The 20,924-nt window shown below is 45.3% G+C and overlaps 1 protein-coding gene across 1 annotated transcript in view; it reads left to right on the forward strand.

The window, feature by feature from the left end:
• The first annotated feature begins 1,189 nt into the window (after positions 1-1,189).
• Positions 1,190-20,924, forward strand: part of vwa3a (von Willebrand factor A domain containing 3A) — a 45,403-nt gene continuing 25,668 nt past the window's right edge. Inside the window, exons 1-12 of the mRNA XM_046337081.1 lie at positions 1,190-1,414; positions 4,259-4,386; positions 4,527-4,550; positions 6,910-7,028; positions 7,365-7,445; positions 7,839-7,893; positions 8,013-8,114; positions 9,157-9,263; positions 20,004-20,135; positions 20,491-20,599; positions 20,730-20,792; positions 20,904-20,924. The exon at positions 20,904-20,924 is cut by the window's right edge and continues 114 nt beyond it. Coding sequence (XP_046193037.1) covers positions 4,264-4,386; positions 4,527-4,550; positions 6,910-7,028; positions 7,365-7,445; positions 7,839-7,893; positions 8,013-8,114; positions 9,157-9,263; positions 20,004-20,135; positions 20,491-20,599; positions 20,730-20,792; positions 20,904-20,924 — 936 coding nt within the window. The 5' untranslated portion in view covers positions 1,190-1,414; positions 4,259-4,263. The remainder of the gene's footprint in view (positions 1,415-4,258; positions 4,387-4,526; positions 4,551-6,909; positions 7,029-7,364; positions 7,446-7,838; positions 7,894-8,012; positions 8,115-9,156; positions 9,264-20,003; positions 20,136-20,490; positions 20,600-20,729; positions 20,793-20,903) is intronic.

Raw genomic sequence — 20,924 nt, forward strand, 5'->3', positions numbered from 1 at the left:
TTATGCTGCTTTGCCACTAAAATCATACTAAACACAGACAACTAAAATATTGTGTTATTGTTATGCGTATTATTAATAATAAGAACCCTTTTAAAGTCTTTATAGGGGTTCCCCCATTGTTTCGATTTGAAGAAGCCCTAAAGGATACCCCAGGACCCTTTTCTTTTTAGAGTGCATTGATACAATGCATAGCAAGCACCTTGTGGAAATAAGAGTATATTATATTTAATGCATATATTATATTTAATTGTTCACAATGGCAGGGTTATGGACTTTATAAAAATACCAATAGGCCTACCAGAGGGGATGGGGAAAACGTAGGCTATATGAACCCTCTTTGGGCCTACACTTTTAGTGGAAGCCAAACAGAATAGATCATGCCTGCCAAGAACAGCAACCTGGTCTCTGAGTCTTTCGTATTATTCTGTACGTGGAGACACCCCATTCTATGATATGTATGGTATGTATTCATTTGTGGGTGTCCATCACCCATTTCGTATGATATGTTATGAATTACAATTCGTATTATATGGTACAAATTTTCCAAAATGTACAATATGCTAAACGTGTGATATGTTACAATTATAATGTTAGCTAAGGCTGGGGGTTAGGGTTAAGTTTAGAAGTTAGGTTAAAGGGTTAATTAAGGTTAGGTTTAGCTAAAAAGGTTAAGGTTAGAGGAAGGGTTAGCTAACATGCTAAGTAGTTACAAAGAAGCAAAAAGTAGTAAGAAGTTGAAAAGTTGCTAAATACCTCAAATGCTAAAGTTCTCCTGATGAGATTCGAACTTGCAATCTTTGGGTTGTTAGAGGTTCGAGTTATACACCCACCCTGACTAACCATCCTACTTTTGTTTTTGCCTTAAGAAACCATTTCTCTTATCAACACTACTAAACGTAACATATCATACTATGCTGGTGTCCCGAATTGATATTTACTATTTTACGTCTAGTCTATGAGACCAGGCTGAGAACAGTATTATTAGGCCTGCCTAGGCCTACCCTACAGGTAAAATATTAACGGTTTTGATTCAGATGTTAAATCTATATAACATTTTCTTTTCAATGCAGTTACAGGTATTTTATGTTCCATGCCTTTACCTGCCTCTACGTATTTATGCGCTCTCTTTCAAAATGCGCACTCACGTGCACAGATCGGAAATTGTCGGTCACCTTGGAGATGAGAAACATTGAAGAGGGTCGGTTACGACTGTCTCAGCCTCGACTTTCCACACGAAAACTCTCAGCGAAGCACCCTCAATATATCTGTACAACTTTATATACAATTTAAGAAGCTTTGAGACAAAACCGATGATTGCATAAACTGTCGCGAGGCACCTGTCGGACACATCCATGTTTTACGTCTTCAGAATGTCTTGAGAAAGACGCTCTGATTGTCCACCCTGCAAGCAAAGGTAGAACGCGCCGGTGAAATTGTATCAATTTACAAATGACAAGATTCTGAAACTCTGCTGCAACCTATCTAATTCAGCTATGATCTAATTTAATTGCATGTTTTCAAAAACTCTATAGTATTTTTCTTGAAATAAGGAGTAGTCTAAGAATATGATGCCTTAAACCAATGTGGTTAAAAAAGGGCCATCCTGGGAATATGATAATGATTTGCCTGGAAACCCGAAGTTGGGCATACATGAGAATTTACACCAAAGTTTCCGCTCACATCTACAAGCCAGAATGTTTAATAACGTTACATTTTAACGTACAATACTTTACCGGTTGTCTTTTGCAGTTGGTCGTTTTTGGCGGTAGGAATGTGAGACAATATACCCCCCAAAATACAGTGCGCTCTGGAAGTATTCCCCATAACTTTTCCCACATTTTGTTACTTTACAGCCTTATTCTAAAATGTATATATTTTTCCCTTCATCAATCTACACACAATACCCAATAATGACAAATCAAAAACGATGTATTTTTGGCAAACTCCAAGCAGGCTGTTTACTGAGGAGTGGCTTCTGTCGGGCCACTCTACCATAAACGCCTGATTGGTGAAGTGCTGCAGAGATGGTTGTCCTTCTGGAAGGTCCTCCCATCTCCACAGAGCAACTCTGGAGCTCTTTCAGAGTGACCATCAGGTCCTTGGTCACCTCCCTGACCAAGGCCCTTCTCTCCCGATTGCTCAGTTTGGCCAGGCAACCAGCTCTAGAAAGAGTGTTGGTGGTTCCAAACTTTTTCCATTTAAGAATGATGGAGGCCACTGTGTTCTTGGGGACCTTCAATGCTCCAGACATGTTTTGGTACCCTTCCCGGATCTGTGCCTCGACACAATCCTGTATCAGAGCTCTACGACAATTCCTTCCACCTCATGGCTTGGTTTTTGCTCTGTCATGCACTGTCAACTGTTTAATCAGCTTCTTGATAGGCCACATCTGTCAGGTGGATGGATTATCTTGGCAAAGAAGAATTGCTCACTAACAGGGATGTAAACAAATTAATGCACAACATTTTAGAGAAATAAGCTTTTTGTGCATTTGGACTATTTTTGGGATCTTTTATTTCAGCTCATGAAACATGGGACCAACACTTTACATGTTGCGTTTATATTTTTGTTCGGTATACATACATTTTTCAAAGAGCTGCTAGTGCCTTGAGATTTATATCACCCGAAGCATGCGCAGAACCATGTAAACACATCCACAAAATCGTCAAGTACTGCTCAGGGATTAGTGCTTTATGATTAGTGTTATTTGAGGTCAGTTCTGTTTCGGTTCGATTACTAAAAAATAATCACTGTTTTGATTTCGGTTTAGATTTTTTTTTTCAACGTTAAATCCATTTAGCATTATGTGGGTTGAATGCTGTAACAAAACAGAATAAAACAATGAATAAAAGATCCATTATGGTAGTGACTGCCCTTTACTGCTTATTACTTATTAACCATCATTTATTCAACTTTAATAACATAATTCAGTTTTTGTGTATATTACGTTTGTTTTCTTTAATTTCTTCAGTATTTCATTCCAAGTCATCATCATCTCTATAGAGCTGCTGCCTTTGCTGTCTGACAAAATCTCTATTTTAGTAGTTCTTCGATGTAAATAAGGCATTGTAGTTAATTACCACATTTTATGGGTTAAACTATTTGGAATATTGGCCTGTTGGAAACTACTACTACATCGCACAGTTCAGACTGGATTTGATTTATCTCTGGAAAAACTCATTGAGCTCACAGAAAAAAAGAACAAAATTGAATTCAAATCATTTATGTCGGTCAATTAGTTGTTTAAAAAACGTTTTAAAAAATGGTTAATCGCTCAGCACTATTGGCAGGTATGCATGCGTCTAGTGCATGTATTTGTATGTTGTGCGCATGCTTCAGGTGATAGATATCTGAAGGCCCTACCCTCCCTCCCTTCTTATCCTCTCCTGGGAAGTCTGTGCACAGCAGAGGAGGCTGGTTGGCTGAGCTATAGGAGGATGGGCTCATTGTAATAACAGGAATGGAGTTAATGGAACAGTATCGAACACATGGAAACCGTATTTCTTCTTCCGGTCCATTTGTTCCATTCCAGTCATTACAATGAGCCCATCCTTTTATAGCTCCTCCCACCTCCTCTGGTGGACAGGTGTCTGACAGAGGGCTGCATGGCTAAGATCCTTCATGAACAGAACCAATGGGTATTGATTACACTGAAGCCCCAGTCAGTCTGTGACAGTGCTGTGCTGCTGTTTTGTTATTCCCCAGTGGCCACAGAGCTCACAGGGTTACTGCCTCTGTCTGAACTGTGTCTCACTACGAACTCTTCTAACTACACTGGATGTCTCCAATTGTTCTGCACTATTTTGACTTAAATTTAACTAGGCAAGTCAGTTAAGAACAAATTCTTATCTACAATGATGGCCTACACGGGCTAAAAACGGACACCGTTGGGCAAACTGTGCGCTGTCCTATGGGACTCCCAATCACGGCCAGATGTGATGCAGCCTGGGTGTGCAAAGAGGATGCTAGTTAGTGTACTTCGGCAGGTCTTACAGATGCCTTTGAGGAACTCTTTTAGAAGATGTCAAGAGTGTCATATTGTGTTGTCTGTCATTAGATCAGAGGTGATGCCCAATTATCCATGTTAATAATCCACCGGCCTATCCAAAGGTGTTGCATATGGGTTGCACACTGTTACCAAGGGTTGCATGATGCACAATATTGCCATTCTGAATGAAGGTTGGAGATACAGTGTGTTTTATATTGTGTTTTTATTGGGTGTTATAGTGTGTTTTTATTGGGTGTTCATTCACAACAGGTGTGATGGAAGCGGCCAGTACTTCCCTCAGAGATGACTGCCCTCCCTGGGAAGATGTGTCTCTGTCTGCCCCTCACAGAGACGATGGTCTACTGGTCACCCATGTCAACCAAACACAGGACTTACTGGTGAGCTGGTCAAGTTCTCTCTTGAAAAATACATTTTATCTCCATCTCCAAACACTGGATAAATAGTGTTTAGACTTCCCTTGAAAGCATTGCATTGAATTGATTTGTAGTTTGTTTGTGTCTAATGTATAATCATTCAGATGCTGAATCCACGGTGTAATGGGGTAAATCTTGTTTGTGTCTTTATAGTTCTTTCTCCATGTTATTACTGTCTGTGTCGTCGCTGTCTGTGTCTTAGTCCGTATTGCCCCTGTCTTTCTGTAATGCTGTCTGTGTTTTAGTCCGTATTGCCCCTGTCTGTCTGTAATGCTGTCTGTGTTTTAGTCCGTATTGCCCCTGCCTTTCTGTAATGCTGTCTGTGTTTTAGTCCGTATTGCCCCTGTCTGTCTGTAATGCTGTCTGTGTTTTAGTCCGTATTGCCCCTGTCTGTCTGTAATGCTGTCTGTGTTTTAGTCCGTATTGCCCCTGTCTGTCTGTAATGCTGTCTGTGTTTTAGTCCGTATTGCCCCTGCCTTTCTGTAATGCTGTCTGTGTTTTAGTCCGTATTGCCCCTGTCTGTCTGTAATGCTGTCTGTGTTTTAGTCCGTATTGCCCCTGTCTGTCTGTAATGCTGTCTGTGTTTTAGTCCGTATTGCCCCTGTCTGTCTGTAATGCTGTCTGTGTTTTAGTCCGTATTGCCCCTGTCTGTCTGTAATGCTGTCTGTGTTTTAGTCCGTATTGCCCCTGCCTTTCTGTAATGCTGTCTGTGTTTTAGTCCGTATTGCCCCTGTCTGTCTGTAATGCTGTCTGTGTTTTAGTCCGTATTGCCCCTGTCTGTCTGTAATGCTGTCTGTGTTTTTATTGCCCCTGTCTGTCTGTAATGCTGTCTGTGTTTTGTCCCCCTGTCTGTCTGTAATGCTGTCTGTGTTTTAGTCCGTATTGCCCCTGTCTGTCTGTAATGCTGTCTGTGTTTTAGTCCGTATTGCCCCTGTCTGTCTGTAATGCTGTCTGTGTTTTAGTCCGTATTGCCCCTGCCTTTCTGTAATGCTGTCTGTGTTTTAGTCCGTATTGCCCCTGTCTGTCTGTAATGCTGTCTGTGTTTTAGTCCGTATTGCCCCTGTCTGTCTGTAATGCTGTCTGTGTTTTAGTCCGTATTGCCCCTGTCTGTCTGTAATGCTGTCTGTGTTTTAGTCCGTATTGCCCCTGTCTGTCTGTAATGCTGTCTGTGTTTTAGTCCGTATTGCCCCTGCCTTTCTGTAATGCTGTCTGTGTTTTAGTCCGTATTGCCCCTGTCTGTCTGTAATGCTGTCTGTGTTTTAGTCCGTATTGCCCCTGTCTGTCTGTAATGCTGTCTGTGTTTTAGTCCGTATTGCCCCTGTCTGTCTGTAATGTCTGTCTGTCTGTGTTTTAGTCCGTATTGCCCCTGTCTGTCTGTAATGCTGTCTGTGTTTTAGTCCGTATTGCCCCTGTCTGTCTGTAATGCTGTCTGTGTTTTAGTCCGTATTGCCACTGTCTGTCTGTAATGCTGTCTGTGTTTTAGTCCGTATTGCCCCTGTCTGTCTGTAATGCTGTCTGTGTTTTAGTCCGTATTGCCCCTATCTGTCTGTAATGCTGTCTGTGTTTTAGTCCGTATTGCCACTGTCTGTCTGTAATGCTGTCTGTGTTTTAGTCCGTATTGCCACTGTCTGTCTGTAATGCTGTCTGTGTTTTAGTCCGTATTGCCCCTGTCTGTCTGTAATGCTGTCGGTGTTTTAGTCCGTATTGCCCCTGTCTGTCTGTAATGCTGTCTGTGTTTTAGTCCGTATTGCCCCTATCTGTCTGTAATGCTGTCTGTGTTTTAGTCCGTATTGCCCCTATCTGTCTGTAATGCTGTCGGTGTTTTAGTCCGTATTGCCCCTGTCTGTCTGTAATGCTGTCTGTGTTTTAGTCCGTATTGCCACTGTCTGTCTGTAATGCTGTCTGTGTTTTAGTCCGTATTGCCACTGTCTGTCTGTAATGCTGTCTGTGTTTTAGTCCGTATTGCCCCTGTCTGTCTGTAATGCTGTCTGTGTTTTAGTCCGTATTGCCCCTATCTGTCTGTAATGCTGTCTGTGTTTTAGTCCGTATTGCCACTGTCTGTCTGTAATGCTGTCTGTGTTTTAGTCCGTATTGCCCCTATCTGTCTGTAATGCTGTCTGTGTTTTAGTCCGTATTGCCACTGTCTGTCTGTAATGCTGTCTGTGTTTTAGTCCGTATTGCCCCTGTCTGTCTGTAATGCTGTCGGTGTTTTAGTCCGTATTGCCCCTGTCTGTCTGTAATGCTGTCTGTGTTTTAGTCCGTATTGCCACTGTCTGTCTGTAATGCTGTCTGTGTTTTAGTCCGTATTGCCCCTGTCTGTCTGTAATGCTGTCTGTGCAATAGGCCTACCTTATGTCTTAGTCTGTATCCCTCTAAATGTTTCTATATACAGTATATAGTACTAAGGCTTACTTTATGTCTGTAGTTGTGAGCCTCAGAGTGTATCTGTCCTCTACCTTACTGTCTGTGCTCCACTCTGTAACCCAGAGGTCACAGGGTCAGGCTGCGGAGTGGAAGAGCTCCTCTGATTGGCTCCTGACCCACAGTCTCTACAGCTCCAGCCTCTCCCTATCAACACTCCTCTCACATGGGACCACCAAGATCAGGCAAGTGTGTGACAGGGGCCAGCTTTACATATCTGGGCCCATATTCACAAAGAGTATCAGAGTAGGACTGCTGATCTAGGATCAGTTTTTGACTGAAATCATAATGAAAAAGAGCATGGACCTGATACTAAATCTTTTACACTGAGACGCTTTGTTATACGTGCCAAGGTCCCTAGCACGCCTAGCTGGTTCCATTTTACAAATGCCCTATGCATCCAACTTATCCCATCTGGGCAGTTATTGCCTGAGCAAGGCTGCCTGAACGGCCACGTATGAACTATGACCTAATAGCAGTTGCCCTTGTCCCCTGCTCTGACCTCTCTGTGTTGGTGGCAGTGCTGAGGAGGACGGAGGCCACAGCAGACAGCTGGAGATCACTGCTGCAGCACTCATTCACTTTGACTTCCAGCTGTACCAGTGAGTACTCCTCTCTTAACACACACACACGCACACACGCACACACGCACACGCACACACACACACACACACACACACACACACACACACACACACACACACACACACACACACACACACACACACACACACACACACACACACACACACACACACACACACACACACACACACACACACATATACACACACATGCGTGTGTGCAAACTCACACACACACAAACACACACACACACACTGGCATGTGGTGCCACGCACGCACAGGCACACATACACACACTGGCATGCAAGCACACACACACACACAAAACAAGTGCTGTCACCCACACACACACAGCTGCAACCGTGACTGCCACTGTTTGTGATAATGAATGTGTTGTTTGGACTCTACAGGGCCATTGAGCTGTACCATGGCAGAATAAGATGGCTGAACCAAGGAAGTATGAAGGCATGGCATAGTAGATCTTCTTATAAATCATCATCATATACACTATATAACTATTGCTATACAACCTAAAGTGTCCAGAGTGACAGTTTAACTGTGCCATTCCCCTGTGTGTGTGGCAGGTGTTTGGGCTGGTGAAGGGGTCCAGAGTAGGGGTCATAGTTGACACCTCAGATGTTAACTGCACCAAGGACAGACTGCCAGATCTACAGAGGAACCTCCTGGTAAAATAGATAGACATTTAAACCACTGGTTTCACCTTATCATTTACTGGTGAGATAGATATACATTTAGGCCCCTGGTTTCGCCCAGCGATGTTTATAAACCCTGGATGACTGACGGACTGGTGTAATAAAGCTACCATGCAGCATCTTGGTACTCCTCCTCCCTTGAAAAAAATATTTTGGAAGCTATAAAATGCAATTATTCATGTCTAGATTAGTTTTTGACATGTTTATTCTATTACAGACACTTTGATGCATGCTTTTAAATTATATCATGTGAGCTAAACATACAAAGGAAAAATTATTTTAAAAATGACCTTAAAGTATTTCTTTAGAGAATACAAATATTAGTGTCCTCACTACAATTTAAACATTATTAAATACATGTAATTTTGCCCTTGAAACATTTAATTGAAATACTGTAGAATTCCATTCATTCTTATGGAGGACTGCTCCTACAAAGTAGTGCTAAAATGGCCGACCAGTGGCTTCAAAGCCTCTCAATGGCCAATATATTGCATCAGCAATCCAGAGTTTGTATACATCATTGGTTTCACCTCATCATTTACTGGTAAGATAAATAGATATTTAAACCCCTGGTTTCACCTCTCATTTACTGGTAAGATAAATAGATATTTAAACCCCTGGTTTCACCTCATCATTTACTGGTAAGATAAATAGATATTTAAACCCCTGGTTTCACCTCTCATTTACTGGTAAGATAAATAGATATTTAAACCCCTGGTTTCACCTCATCATTTACTGGTAAGATAAATAGATATTTAAACCCCTGGTTTCACCTCTCATTTACTGGTAAGATAAATAGATATTTAAACCCCTGGTTTCACCTCATCATTTACTGGTAAGATAAATAGATATTTAAACCCCTGGTTTCACCTCTCATTTACTGGCGAGCTAGATAGACATTTAAACCTCTTGTTTCACCTCATCATTTCCTTAATTTACTATGTGCTTTGACTCTCAGCAAGCATTGGATGTGTGTGTGTTTATGTGTGTATGTTTGTGTGTGTGTGTTTGTCAGTGTCTGATAGAAGAGCAGCTCAGCTGTAAGCGTCAGCTGTACCTGATATCCTGTGGTACTGAGACCAGCAGCCTTTGGGACGGCCCCAGAGACGTCGACACCTTCAGGTGAGAAGTCATAAGAGAGGTCATCGAGGTCATAACATTGTGCTTTAAAAGTGTATCCCATAACCTTTTTGTCCCCTGTGGCCATCAGACTAAATGCTGAAATAATCCATGCTCACACACATACACACACCATTTAGGCATAGCCGCAGGAAGTAAGGTGCTGAGGGTGCTGCAGAACCCCCTGAAAAATGTGAATATTTTTTGTTGTTGAAAAAATATAATTTAGAAAAATCAGAAAAGTAGTGCCCTGGGCCTTTAATAGTCCTGTATTAGCGGACCAATATATCAGTCTGCAGCGTGGGCAAAACGCTTTTCCAGACCCTCCCCCAAACTACTTCCTGTGGCTATACATTTAGGTACCCCGTCAGCCTGCCAAGTAGTTTTCTTTAACCAGAAAGGAAACTACAGATTGCACCTTTGACCCAGAGGGGTGACAGGCATATTATTTTTAACCACAAAATAGTCCACTCAGGAATTCCAGTTGTTCACCATTGAGAGGATATTATAACTGACATGTATCCCTCAAGTGTTTTGGTGGGATAAAATACTATTATTTTTCAGATGTTGCTATAGTATCCTTAAAAAGCTGCCCAGTCACTTTAGCTCAAGTTCCATGATGATACCAGAGGACTCTGGATGTTGATGTAACAGCATGGTGCTGGAGGGGAGAGGCCTGCTGGACTGTCTCACGGCCTTTGTGTGTGTGTCCCTGCAGTCTCACGGACCTAACCCAGCACAGCGCCCACTGTTTATTTCAGCTCGCTCCTGCGTTTATTTTCATTAGGGTATAATGTCTATTTTAAAATGCTTCTTATGGCTCTTGTGTTATTTTAGATGAGTCATTTGGGAATGCGTGTGTACATGCGAGAACAGTTTGTGCCTGTGTTAGTAGAGGAAGACACACACACACACACACACACACACACACACACACACAACACAGAGGGAAGAGTAAGGGACATTGAGAGCTACTGTGCACTGTTCTGTGGTAACTGACTGGCTGTATTCAACACCAATGCCAAATAATACACACAGAATGTGTTTTCATACTGAACATTTTAGTATCTATTAGTGTAAATAAATGTTAAGCGTTCCATCTTTTAATACCCTCATAGATCATCACTAATTCCTACAGTTAAGTGTATCTCTGCTTTTTAAAAACTGTCCATTCCTACACTGGTTTGTGAAAACATAAACTGTGAATAGTTTGGGGGACGCCCATATTTTCAGGTAGAGTAATACACTCATGTTTCCTCGATGAAATAGAACAACATACAGTTGATCTAGTACTGTAGGAGGGAATAGAGCTACAGTGTTGGGTTAGAATACAAATAGATCAAATACAAGTTCTGTGTGAAACGTCCGGATACACACTTAAAGCTATTTTGTTTTTGTTGTTCTTATTGTTGGAAGTATATACAGTTGAATTCGGAAGTTTACATACACCTTAGCAAAATACATTAAAACTCAGTTTTTCACAATTTCTGACATTTAGTCCTAGTAAAAAGAAGTTTACATACACTCAATTAGTATTCGGTAGCATTGCTTTTAAATGGTTTAACTTGGGTCAAACGTTTCGGGTATCCTTCCAAAAGCTTCCCACAATAAGTTGGGTGAATTTTGTCCCATTCCTCCTGACAGAGCTGGTGTAACTGAGTCAGGTTGCAGGCCTCCTTGCTCGCAAGAGCTTTTTCAGTTCTGCCCACAAATGTTCTATAGGATTGAGGTCAGGGCTTTGCGATGGCCACTTTAATACCTTGACTTGGTTGTCTTTAAGCCATTCAACTTTGAAGTATGCTTGGGGTCATTGTCTGTTTGGAAGACCCATTTGTGACCAAGCTTTAACTTCCTGACTGATCTCTTGAGATGTTGCTTCAATATATCCACATAATTTTATTTCCTTGTGATGACATCTATTTTGTGAAGTGCACCAGTCCCTCCTGCATCAAAGCACCCCCACAACATGATTCTGCCACCCCGTGCTTCACGGTTGGGATGATGTTCTTCAGCTTGCAAGCCTCCCCTTTTTCCTCCAAACATAAAATGATGGTCATTAGGCCAAACAGTTCTATTTTTGTTTCATCAGACCAGAGGACATTTCTCCAAAAAGTACAATCTTTGTCTCCATGTGCAGTTGCAAACCGTAGTCTGGCTTTTTTATGGTGGTTTTGGAGCAGTGGCTTCCTCCTTGCTGAGTGGCCTTTCAGGTTATGTCGATATAGGACTCGTTTTACTGTGGATATAGATACGTTTGTACCTGTTTCCTCCAGCAACTTCAGAAGGTCATTTGCTGTTGTTCTGGGATTGATTTGCACTTTTCACACCAAAGTACGTTTATCTCTATGAGACAGAATGCGTCTCCTTCCTGAGCGGTATGACGGCTGCATGGTCCCATGGTGTTTATACTTGCGTACTATTGTTTGTACAGATGAACGTGGTACCTTCAGGCGTTTGGAAATTGCTCCCAAGGCTGAACCAGACTTGTGGAGGTCTACAATTTTGTTTCAAAAGTTTTGGCTGATGTCTTGATTTTCCCATGATGTCAAGCAGAGGCAGTGAGTTTGAAGGTAGGCCTTGATATACATCCACAGGTACACCTCCAATTGACTCACAGGTACACCTCCAATTGACTCACAGGTACACCTCCAATTGACTCACAGGTACACCTCCAATTGACTCACAGGTACACCTCCAATTGACTCACAGGTACACCTCCAATTGACTCACAGGTACACCTCCAATTGACTCACAGGTACACCTTCAATTGTCTTCGCCTATCAGAAGCTTTTAAAGCCATGACATCATTTTCTGGAATTTTCCAAGTGTCACGCCTTGGTCATTGTATCTTGTGTTTTTGTTATATGTTTGGGTAGGCCAGGGTGTGACATGGGTTTATATGTTGTATTTCGTATTGGGGTTTGTATTAATTAGGAGTGTGTATTTATTAGGGGTGTGTCTAGTTAGGCTTGGCTGCCTGAGGCGATTCCTAATTGGAGTCAGCTGATTCTAGTTGTCTCGGATTGGGAACCGTATTTAGGTAGCCTGTGTGCGTGTTGTATTTCGTGGGTGATTGTACCTGTCTTAGTGTTAGTCACCAGATAGGCTGTATTAGTTTCATTCGTTTGTTGTTTTCTTCTTCCGTTATTTCATGTACCGTATTAGCTTCATTAAAAGTCATGAGTAACCTACACGCTGCATTTCGGTCTGACTTTCTACAAACAACAGACGAAGATCATTACAGAATCACCCACCACGATTCACAGACCGAGCAGCGTGTGAACTGGCAGGAGCTAAAGGAGGACGATATGGACGGCAGAAGCAGGGATTATACGACGTGGGAAGAAATCGACAGGTGGGCAGCCGACCCAGAGCGAGTGCAAGAGCCCGCCTGGGATTCCCTACAGCAATGCGAAGAGGGCTATACACGGATGGAATCGAGAAGGAAAGCATTGCTATACAGAGCGAAGACTGAAGGTAACAGGGGAAAGCGCAGAGAGAGAGTGGCTGAGTCAGGAAACAGACCTGAGCCTACTCTCCCTGTTAATCGTGAAGAGCAGTTGCAATGGGAGAGAATGCATCATTTGGAGATTTGGACATGGGAGCAGGAATTAGACGGTCAAGGACCCTGGGAGCAGCCGGGAGAATATCGCCGTCCCAAGGAGGAAATAGAGGCAGCTAAAGCGGAGAGGCGTATGTATGAGGAGGCAGCACGGCGACGCGGTTGGAAACCGGAAAGTCACCCCAAAAAAAATATTGGGGGGGCTAAAAGGGAGAATAGTTATGCCAGGTAGGAAACCTGCGCATACTCCCTGTGCTCACCGTTGGGCTAGAGAGACCGGGCAGGCACCGTGTTATGCTATGGAGCGCACAGTGTTTCCAGTGCGGGTGCAGAGCCAGCTGCGACACATACCAGCCCTTCCTATTGGCCGGGCTAGAGTGGGCATCGAGCCAGGTAAGCTTGGGCAGGCTCGGTGCTCTAGAGCTCCAGTGCGCCTGCACGGTCCGGTCTATCCAGAGCCACCTCTACACACCAGTCCTCCGGTAGCAGCTCCCCGCACCAGGCTTCCTGTGCGTGTCCTCGCACCAGTACCACCAGTTCCAGCACCACGCACCAGGCCTCCAGTGCGCCTCGCCTGTTTAGCGCAGCCAGAGCTTTTCTCCTCTCCTGCGCTGCCGGAGTCTCCTGTCTGTCCAGCGCCACCAGTGCTCCCAGTCGGCCCAGCGCGTCCAGTGCGCATCGCCTGTTCAGCACAGCCAGTGCTTTTCTCCCCTCCTGTGCTATCGGAGTCTCCAGCCTGTTTAGCGCAGCCAGAGCCTTTCTCCTCTCCGGCGCTGCCGGAGTCTCCTGTCTGTCCAGCGCCACCAGTGCTACCAGTCGGCCCAGCGCGTCCAGTGCGCCTCGCCTGTTCAGCGCAGCCAGAGCTTTTCTCCTCTCCTGCACTGTTGGAGTCTCCCGCCTGTTCAGCTCAGCCAGAGCCTTTCTCCTCTCCTGTGCTGCCGGAGTCTCCTGTCGGCCCAGCGTCACCAGTCTGCCTGAATCCGCCAGAAGTGCCAGTCTACCAAGATCTTCTAGATCGGCCAGACAACCTTAACCTCAAATGTTTGGGTAGGCCAGGGTGTGACATGGGTTTATATGTTGTATTTCATTTACATTTACATTTAAGTCATTTAGCAGACGCTCTTATCCAGAGCGACTTACAAATTGGTGCATTCACCTTATGACATCCAGTGGAACAACCACTTTACAATAGTGCATCTAAGTATTTTAAGGGGGGTGAGAAGGATTACTTTATCCTATCCTAGGTATTCCTTAAAGAGGTGGGGTTTCAGGTGTCTCCGGAAGGTGGTGATTGACTCCGCTGTCCTGGCGTCGTGAGGGAGTTTGTTCCACCATTGGGGAGCCAGAGCAGCGAACAGTTTTGACTGAGCTGAGCGGGAACTGTACTTCCTCAGTGGTAGGGAGGCGAGCAGGCCAGAGGTGGATGAACGCAGTGCCCTTATTTGGGTGTAGGGCCTGATCAGAGCCTGGAGGTACTGAGGTGCCGTTCCCCTCACAGCTCCGTAGGCAAGCACCATGGTCTTGTAGCGGATGCGAGCTTCAACTGGAAGCCAGTGGAGAGAGCGGAGGAGCGGGGTGACGTGAGAGAACTTGGGAAGGTTGAACACTAGATGGGCTGCGGCGTTCTGGATGAGTTGTAGGGGTTTAATGGCACAGGCAGGGAGCCCAGCCAACAGCGAGTTGCAGTAATCCAGACGGGAGATGACAAGTGCCTGGATTAGGACCTGCGCCGCTTCCTGTGTGAGGCAGGGTCGTACTCTGCGGATGTTGTAGAGCATGAACCTACAGGAACGGGCCACCGCCTTGATGTTAGTTGAGAACGACAGTTTGTTGTCCAGGATCACGCCAAGGTTCTTAGCGCTCTGGGAGGAGGACACAATGGAGTTGTCAACCGTGATGGCGAGATCATGGAACGGGCAGTCCTTCCCCGGGAGGAAGAGCAGCTCCGTCTTGCCGAAGTTCAGCTTGAGGTGGTGATCCGTCATCCACACTGATATGTCTGCCAGACATGCAGAGATGCGATTCGCCACCTGGTCATCAGAAGGGGGAAAGGAGAAGATTAATTGTGTGTCGTCTGCATAGCAATGATAGGAGAGACCATGTGAGGTTATGACAGAGCCAAGTGACTTGGTGTATAGCGAGAATAGGAGAGGGCCTAGAACAGAGCCCTGGGGGACACCAGTGGTGAGAGCGCGTGGTGAGGAGACAGATTCTCGCCACGCCACCTGGTAGGAGCGACCTGTCAGGTAGGACGCAATCCAAGCGTGGGCCGCGCCGGAGATGCCCAACTCGGAGAGGGTGGAGAGGAGGATCTGATGGTTCACAGTATCGAAGGCAGCCGATAGGTCTAGAAGGATGAGAGCAGAGGAGAGAGAGTTAGCTTTAGCGGTGCGGAGCGCCTCCGTGATACAGAGAAGAGCAGTCTCAGTTGAATGACTAGTCTTGAAACCTGACTGATTTGGATCAAGAAGGTCATTCTGAGAGAGATAGCGGGAGAGCTGACCAAGGACGGCACGTTCAAGAGTTTTGGAGAGAAAAGAAAGAAGGGATACTGGTCTGTAGTTGTTGACATCGGAGGGATCGAGTGTAGGTTTTTTCAGAAGGGGTGCAACTCTCGCTCTCTTGAAGACGGAAGGGACGTAGCCAGCGGTCAGGGATAAGTTGATGAGCGAGGTGAGGTAAGGGAGAAGGTCTCCGGAAATGGTCTGGAGAAGAGAGGAGGGGATAGGGTCGAGCGGGCAGGTTGTTGGGCGGCCGGCCGTCACAAGACGCGAGATTTCATCTGGAGAGAGAGGGGAGAAAGAGGTCAGAGCACAGGGTAGGGCAGTGTGAGCAGAACCAGCGGTGTTGTTTGACTTAGCAAACGAGGATCGGATGTCGTCGATCTTCTTTTCAAAATGGTTGACGAAGTCATCTGCAGAGAGGGGGAGGAGGGGGGAGGGGGAGGAGGATTCAGGAGGGAGGAGAATGTGGCAAAGAGCTTCCTAGGGTTAGAGGCAGATGCTTGGAATTTAGAGTGGTAGAAAGTGGCTTTAGCAGCAGAGACAGAGGAGGAAAATGTAGAGAGGAGGGAGTGAAAGGATGCCAGGTCCGCAGGGAGGCGAGTTTTCCTCCATTTCCGCTCGGCCTTCCGGAGCCCTGTTCTGTGAGCTCGCATTGAGTCGTCAAGCCACGGAGCGGGAGGGGAGGACCGAGCCGGCCTGGAAGATAGGGGACATAGAGAGTCAAAGGATGCAGAAAGGGAGGAGAGGAGGGTTGAGGAGGCAGAATCAGGAGATAGGTTGAAGAAGGTTTGAGCAGAGGGAAGAGATGATAGGATGGAAGAGGAGAGAGTAGCGGGGGAGAGAGAGCGAAGGTTGGGACGGCGCGATACCATCCGAGTAGGGGCAGTGTGGGAAGTGTTGGATGAGAGCGAGAGGGAAAAGGATACAAGGTAGTGGTCGGAGACTTGGAGGGGAGTTGCAATGAGGTTAGTGGAAGAACAGCATCTAGTAAAGATGAGGTCGAGCGTATTGCCTGCCTTGTGAGTAGGGGGGAAGGTGAGAGGGTGAGGTCAAAAGAGGAGAGGAGTGGAAAGAAGGAGGCAGAGAGGAATGAGTCAAAGGTAGACGTGGGGAGGTTAAAGTCGCCCAGAACTGTGAGAGGTGAGCCGTCCTCAGGAAAGGAGCTTATCAAGGCATCAAGCTCATTGATGAACTCTCCGAGGGGACCTGGAGGGCGATAAATGATAAGGATGTTAAGCTTGAAAGGGCTGGTAACTGTGACAGCATGAAATTCAAAGGAGGCGATAGACAGATGGGTAAGGGGAGAAAGAGAGAATGACCACATGGGAGAGATAAGGATCCCTATGCCACCACCCCGCTGACCAGAAGCTCTCGGGGTGTGCGAGAACACGTGGGCGGACGAAGAGAGAGCAGTAGGAGTAGCAGTGTTATCTGTGGTGATCCATGTTTCTGTCAGTGCCAAGAAGTCGAGGGACTGGAGGGAGGCATAGGCTGAGATGAACTCTGCCTTGTTGGCTGCAGATCGGCAGTTCCAGAGGCTACCGGAGACCTGGAACTCCACGTGGGTCGTGCGCGCTGGGACCACCAGATTAGGGTGGCAGCGGCCACGCGGTGTGGAGCGTTTGTATGGTCTGTGCAGAGAGGAGAGAACAGGGATAGACAGACACATAGTTGACAGGCTACAGAAGAGGCTACGCTAATGCAAGGAGATTGGAATGACAAGTGGACTACACGTCTCGAATGTTCAGAAAGTTAAGCTTACGTAGCAAGAATCTTATTGACTAAAATTATTAAAAATGATACAGTACTGCTGAAGTAGGCTAGCTGGCAGTGGCTGCGTTGTTGACTTTGTAGGCTAGCTGACAGTGGCTGCGTTGTTGACACTACACTAATCAAGTCGTTCCGTTGAGTGTAGTAGTTTCTACAGTGCTGCTATTCGGGGGCTAGCTGGCTAGCTAGCAGTGTTGATTACGTTACGTTGCGTTAAAAGAACGACAATAGCTGGCTAGCTAACCTAGAAAATCGCTCTAGACTACACAATTATCTTTGATACACAGACGGCTATGTAGCTAGCTATGTAGCTAGCTACGATCAAACAAATCAAACCGTTGTGCTGTAATGAAATGAAATGAAAAATGTGATACTACCTGTGGAGCGAAGCGGAATGCGACCGGGTTGTTGAGTGCGGAAGTTCTATTCAGTAGACGTTGGCTAGCTGTTGGCTAGCTAGCAGTGTCTCCTACGTTAAGGACGACAAATAGCTGGCTAGCTAACCTCGGTAAATTAAGATAATCACTCTAAGACTACACGCTCTAAACTACACAATTATCTTGGATACGAAGACAGCAAAGACAACTATGTAGCTAGCTAACACTACACTAATCAAGTCGTTCAGTTGAGTGTAATAGTTTCTACAGTGCTGCTATTCGGTAGACGGTGGACGTTTGCTAGCTGGCTAGCTGCTGGGCAGATAGCAGTGTAGACTACGTTAGGACGACGAAATACGAAGTTGCAATAGAAGTGCTGACTGTTTCACTTTGTTGTCCTCTTTCTTTTCCTTTTTCTTCTGTCCTTCTTTTGTCCTTATTTTGTCTTCCTTTCTTCTGTTAACTAGATATTTTTTGTTGTTATTCTTTGTAAGCTAGCTAGCTTCTTCCAGGAGAGTCCCTAGCAACTGCTTAGCAACAAGTAAACAATTCTGCTAGCAATTCACCTAGCTAAGATAACTGTACAATTTTATGAAAAAAATAGTTAATTTTTCAAAAGCCTGTCTTGTTTAGTTTGTTCCTTGTTTTGTCTTCTATTGAGTCTTGCAGTTTTCTCTTGATTTTTTCGATGTACTTCACTCTAAAAAAACATTTAAATCTCAATAAATACAGGAGCTCATTTTTCAGCAGCTGCTCAATTTAGAACATTTCGTATTGGGGTTTGCATTAATTAGGAGTGTGTATTTATTAGGGGTGTGTCTAGTTAGGCTTGGCTGCCTGAGGCGATTCCTAATTGGAGTCAGCTGATTCTAGTTGTCTCGGATTGGGAACCGTATTTAGGTAGCCTGTGTGTGCGTTGTATTTCGTGGGTGATTGTACCTGTCTTAGTGTTAGTCACCAGATAGGCCACTGACCAGGTGGCGAATCGCATCTCTGCATGTCTGGCAGACATATCAGTGTAGATGACGGATCACCACCTCAAGCTGAACCTCGGCAAGACGGAGCTGCTCTTCCTCCCGGGGAAGGACTGCCCGTTCCATGATCTCGCCATCACGGTTGACAACTCCATTGTGTCCTCCTCCCAGAGCGCTAAGAACCTTGGTGTGATCCTGGACAACACCCTGTCGTTCTCAACCAACATCAAGGCGGTGGCCCGTTCCTGTAGGTTCATGCTCTACAACATCCGCAGAGTACGACCCTGCCTCACACAGGAAGCGGCGCAGGTCCTAATCCAGGCACTTGTCATCTCCCGTCTGGATTACTGCAACTCGCTGTTGGCTGGGCTCCCTGCCTGTGCCATTAAACCCCTTCAACTCATCCAGAACGCCGCAGCCCGTCTGGTGTTCAACCTTCCCAAGTTCTCTCACGTCACCCCGCTCCTCCGTTCTCTCCACTGGCTTCCAGTTGAAGCTCGCATCCGCTACAAGACCATGGTGCTTGCCTACGGAGCTGTGAGGGGAACGGCACCTCAGTACCTCCAGGCTCTGATCAGGCCCTACACCCAAACAAGGGCACTGCGTTCATCCACCTCTGGCCTGCTCGCCTCCCTACCACTGAGGAAGTACAGCTCCCGCTCAGCCCAGTCAAAGCTGTTCGCTGCTCTGGCCCCCCAATGGTGGAACAAACTCCCTCACGACGCCAGGACAGCGGAGTCAATCACCACCTTCCGGAGACACCTGAAACCCCACCTCTTTAAGGAATACCTAGGATAGGATAAGTATCCCCCCCCCTTTAAGATTTAGATGCACTATTGTAAAGTGACTGTTCCACTGGATCTCATAAGGTGAATGCACCAATTTGTAAGTCGCTCTGGATAAGAGCGTCTGCTAAATGACTTAAATGTAAATGTAAATGTAATTAGTTTCATTCGTTTGTTGTTTTCTTCTTCCGTTATTTCATGTACCGTATTAGCTTCATTAAAAGTCATGAGTAACCTACACGCTGCATTTCGGTCTGACTTTCTACAAACAACAGACGAAGATCATTACACCAAGCTGTTTAATGGCACAGTCGACTTAGTGTATGTAAACTTCTGACCCACTGGAATTGTGATACAGTAAATTATAAGTTAAATAATCTGTCTGTAAACAATTGTTGAAAAAATGACTTGTGTCAGGCACAAAGTAGATGTCCTAACCGACTTGCCAATATTATAGTTTGTTAACACTACATTTGTGGAGTGGTTGAAAAACAAGTTTTAATGACCCCAACCTAAGTGTATGTAAACTTCTGACTTCAAGTATATGTCTTTCCATCCTTTTATCCATTTATCAATATGTTTTAGAGAGAGCCATACCATTTGTGTGCTCATGCATTTCAGTTGGTATTAACTGCTGTGTGGGTGTAATTGAACATGAACTTGAACTAGACCTAAACTGCTAGTTTCTGTAGGCTGACTCGTTGTCAGTGGATCTGTTTAGGCTGCCTTCTACAGTAGATTGTGTCTCTGTGGCCTGTTCTCTCTCTCCAGACTGCAGGAGGCTTGTGGCTGGGTGGATGAGCTGGGAGCCAGGGGGGGATGTAACCTCCTCCAGGCCCTGAAGAGAGGCCTTGGCCTGGACTGCACTCAGCTTGACTCCTTGGTCATCGTCCTGGGCTCCAGGTGAATCAACTTCAACAGGACAGTGATGTAGTGGGACTGATGATGAAAGTACAGCAATAACTACATTGGGTTGTACACTATCTACACATTGGGTTGTATTTATTATTATCATGTCATTTTTAAGGGACAAATCAGAGGGCAGTGTTATGACGATCTTATGATGAAAGTACCAATCAGATAGCGGGCTTATGACTATGCCTTTTTGAAGTGACCAATCGGAGAGTGGGGTTATGACAATGTCATTATAAAGAGACCGATCAGAAAGCAGGGTTATTCTTCCACATAACAAGTAACAAGTCCCCTGTGTTTGATGATAGTACCTCCTCCTCTGACTTCTCTCCTTTCCTCTCTCTAGCCCTGACCAGACCGCAGATGCCCTCTTTGATTATGTAGGACAAAGCATTTTGGGAAGGACGTTGTTGATCCATGTGGTGTCCTACTGTAGCATTAGCCCTCTGACCATTGTGAGTCAAACTGCTGGACCTTCAGGTCACCAACAATCATATGTTTTTATTAATAGAGGGACAGATTTACTAAACTTTCTAACCTGTGAAAAGTTTGGTCAATGATTCACTGTGTCTCTGCCTCAAACAGACAACTGTAAAGAGACTAGCTGAAGTTACACAGGGACGCCACCACATCTTCTCAGCTTCCCTGGTAACCTGTCTGTCCTGACTGTGCTATTTGGGTTTGTGTTTTAGTGTGTTGTGGTCAAAAAAAACTTTCCCTGCTGTTTGTGTGTGTGGTGTGTGTCTGTGTGTGTATCAGGGTGTAGTAGACAGCAGTACA

This window comes from Oncorhynchus gorbuscha, unplaced genomic scaffold (genome assembly GCF_021184085.1).
Source record: "Oncorhynchus gorbuscha isolate QuinsamMale2020 ecotype Even-year unplaced genomic scaffold, OgorEven_v1.0 Un_scaffold_1270, whole genome shotgun sequence".
Classification (NCBI taxonomy): domain Eukaryota; kingdom Metazoa; phylum Chordata; class Actinopteri; order Salmoniformes; family Salmonidae; genus Oncorhynchus; species Oncorhynchus gorbuscha.